The sequence below is a fragment of the Salvelinus sp. IW2-2015 genome, linkage group LG21, assembly GCF_002910315.2.
Source record: "Salvelinus sp. IW2-2015 linkage group LG21, ASM291031v2, whole genome shotgun sequence".
In the NCBI taxonomy this organism is placed as follows: Eukaryota; Metazoa; Chordata; class Actinopteri; order Salmoniformes; family Salmonidae; genus Salvelinus; species Salvelinus sp. IW2-2015.
The window spans coordinates 1,986,783-1,990,121 of record NC_036861.1 but is presented as its reverse complement, the minus strand read 5'-3'; the positions used below and the strand labels follow the sequence as shown (position 1 = coordinate 1,990,121).

General features: G+C 48.4%; 1 protein-coding gene and 1 pseudogene across 1 annotated transcript in view; one reads left to right on the top strand and one right to left on the bottom strand.

The window, feature by feature from the left end:
- LOC111982369 (keratin, type I cytoskeletal 13-like) overlaps positions 1-1,802 on the top strand; it is a 4,351-nt pseudogene extending 2,549 nt beyond the window's left edge.
- LOC111982367 (keratin, type I cytoskeletal 13-like) overlaps positions 1-3,088 on the bottom strand; it is a 48,380-nt gene extending 45,292 nt beyond the window's left edge. The window contains 1 exon segment of the mRNA XM_024147837.2: positions 2,882-3,088. Coding sequence (XP_024003605.2) covers positions 2,882-2,985 — 104 coding nt within the window. The 5' untranslated portion in view covers positions 2,986-3,088.
- Positions 3,089-3,339: the final 251 nt, after the last annotated feature.

The window sequence follows — 3,339 nt, the reverse complement described above, 5'->3', positions numbered from 1 at the left end:
ATCAAAGTTTGTGCGTACTGCATTTGTGTGAAATTCCATGCATTCCCCATCCTGAAATGTTTGCCATCCTCCACCTCTCAGATCCAGGCTGCCACTCGCGTAAACGGAGGCATCTATCTCAGCATTGACAAGCAAAGCTCGCTGCAGACGACTTCAGAACCAAGTAAGTTATCACCAACCATCCACAATACAGAACACTGTGGTGCACTTCCATTAACCAAATGGAGTAACCCAAACTGTAAAAACCCATACTGGTATTACAGAATCTGTGTTGAAACTACAAAAAAGGAAACCAAAGATATTACCCTTCACCTCCACCATACCACACCCTCCCAACAGACATATCAGAAGCCTGGTGTTATTTTCCCAAAACAAATAGAATACTAGAATCTGTAATCCCCTTCCTATTCTCACAGAGGAACACATTCAGGCAGTTCTTTGACCTAAGCTCTCTCATCTCTCAGTATGAGAACGAGCTGGCCATGCGTCAGTCGGTGGAGCGGACATTGCCGGGCTGAAGAGGATGCTGGACGAGATGACCATGGCCAGATCTCGACCTGGAGATGCAGATCGAGGGGCTGAAGGAGGAGCTCATCTATCTCAAGAAACCATGAGGAGTGGGTGTGGGGCTGATGGAACATATCCATACAGTCCCTTAAAGTATTACTCTATTGACCATGTCAACCTGCTATGGGTCTTCACTAGACACCCCTGCTGGCTTTCAAGCACATCTGTATCAAGCAATGGTGTTCAAATGTATAATGAGGACACGGGCGCTCAAGTTGTTACCATCAGCAGAGGTTAGTCACTCACCACTATGTGTTTTCCACAGGAGCTGCTGGCCATGAGGACGCAGATGACTGGACAGATCAACGTGGAGGTGGACGCAGCACCACAGGAGGACCTGTCCAAAGTCATGGCTGAGATCCGTGAGCAGTACGAGTCCGCTAATGCCAGAAACCAGCGCGATCTGGAGGCTTGGTTCCAGACCAAGGTAGACCTCTAGAACCTCTTAAACTATGTTCATGGTGTAGATGTTCCTTTACTTTTAGTGTAACGTTGTAACGTTGTCACATTCTATCATGAGCTGAAATGTTGTTGTTCCTGTGATGATTGACCATTGTTTTACAGACAGAGACGTTGAACAAGGAGGTGGCGTCCAGCACAGAGGTTCTCCAGACCTCCAAGTCAGAGATTTCGGAGATCCGTCGCACACTGCAGGCCCTGGAAATCGAACTGCAGTCACAGCAAAGCATGGTGAGCCGTAATTACAAACATCTGACCAAGGACCAAACGTTTAGGGGACATTACTTACACAACTTTCTGCAACTTTCTTCAATAATCAACATTTGACTCTTTCATCATCTCTACCATCCCTCAAGTATCTCACTTTCACCTGGACTCTAACACTATCCCTCAAGTTGTTATAGCCAGGCACCACTCCATTACTATAGCTAACCTCTACCTGCCTACACATTCAATTACTAGAGCTAACTTTTTCAGTATGACTGTAAACATTCCATATTCCCAATGTTTTTGACCCATCATCTCTACGGCCAATAGAAAGGCTCCCTGGAGAACACGCTGGCGGAGACGGAGGGCCGTTACTCCATGCAGCTGGGACGCCTCCAGAACCAAGTGACCGGTCTGGAGGAGCAGCTAGTGTCTCTCCGCAGCGACATGGAACGCCAGGGCCAGGAGTACAAGATGCTGCTGGACATCAAGACACCCTGGAGATGGAGATCGCTGAGTACAGGAGGCTGCTGGACGGAGAGGCTAGCGGGTAAGGCAGGATGGGATTGGACAGAGGGAGGCAACTGAGACAGACAGGGATTTGGGAAGAGAGTGTTACATCTTTGTGGGATGGGACGAGGGGTGACAGGGACCTTGAAACAAGTGTAAATTAATTGATGTCTCCTTCAACATTTGATTTTAAAAACAAAATTCATTTGAAGGTGACCTTACTATGAGCCATGGTTGCTTCCACACTGTAATCATTGAATTCTGAGTTTCAGCCGCACTGTAAATAATAGCTCATAGAAGCATTACAGTGAAACTGTCGTCTTTATGATAATTTTAAAGCATGACTCAAAGAAACAAATTGCACCTTTTGCAATCGCCTAGGGGCTATTGATAGAGGAAGGAATAGCTTCAATGATTGGCTTTACTTTCAATACTTCAGCTGCAAGTATGGATACTGTCTTTGCATCGATCTTTGGTGCCACATCTTGGTTGAATCAATTATAACAAATGTATATAATTTAGCCTTTTCTAACAGTCATATATCACTCTCAGTAAATTGTTGGAAAAACAAGCTGATGGCATGTGTACACCATGTACATGTACTCTCTAATGAAGCATAACATTGTCACTCTGCAGACATTACCATGTTTTGACATGCTGAGATGTCATCATTGAGTGCTCTTGCCATCAAGGAGACATGTCACGTACCTTGTCCTGCAGGTCGGCGATGGTGGCGTAGTAGGCAGAGTAGTCACGAGAGCTGGGAGACGTCTTGCTCTCCATGAACTGACGGATCTTCAGCTCCAGCTCGGCGTTGGCCGCCTCTAGCTTGCGCACCTTCTCCAAGTAGGTGGACAGGCGGTCGTTCAGGTTCTGCATTGTGGCCTTCTCGTTGGCCGACACATTCATGTCAGCTCCACCGCCGCCACCACCACCTCCCATGCCGAAACCGCCTCCTCCGCCACCACCCCCTCCCATTCCGAAACTATAACCGCCACCACCACCTCCGCCGCCGGAACCAAACGAGGAGCTAGAGATGCGCACCCCAGAGCCTCCTGCACCTCCATACACACTGCCGGACCTCATGGCACTTCCTCCACCACCACCACCACCACCCATCGAGGAGAAGCGTGAGGAGCCCATACCCATTCCACCTCCACCTCCAGACCTCATGGACATGGTGCCACCTCCACCTCCACCACCGCTGCTGCTGTAGGACATGCTAGATCTGGAGAAGGACATGGCTGCTGAGAGGGAGTCTGCCTGCCTGGGATGAAGAGGAGAGAGAATGTGGTGCACATCCCAGCCACTGTTCCCTTTTTATGCTGCACAGGGCTTAAGGTGGGAGGGAGGGTGGGTGGAGGACATGGGTGGGGGAGTATGTACTGTATGTGTGGATATGCAAATTTTTTAAATATTCTATTGTTGCGTAACTCCACTCTCCGCATCTCACTCTATGTGGCTTCTGCCTGCAGGGTGCTTGCAGGCACTCACACAAACATAAAAGTGCACACACCCATAAACAGTTGGAATTCCTCTCCCGTAAAAGCATCTGGTTTAAAGCATGGACACACCTACTTCTATTAGCCCCAGGTA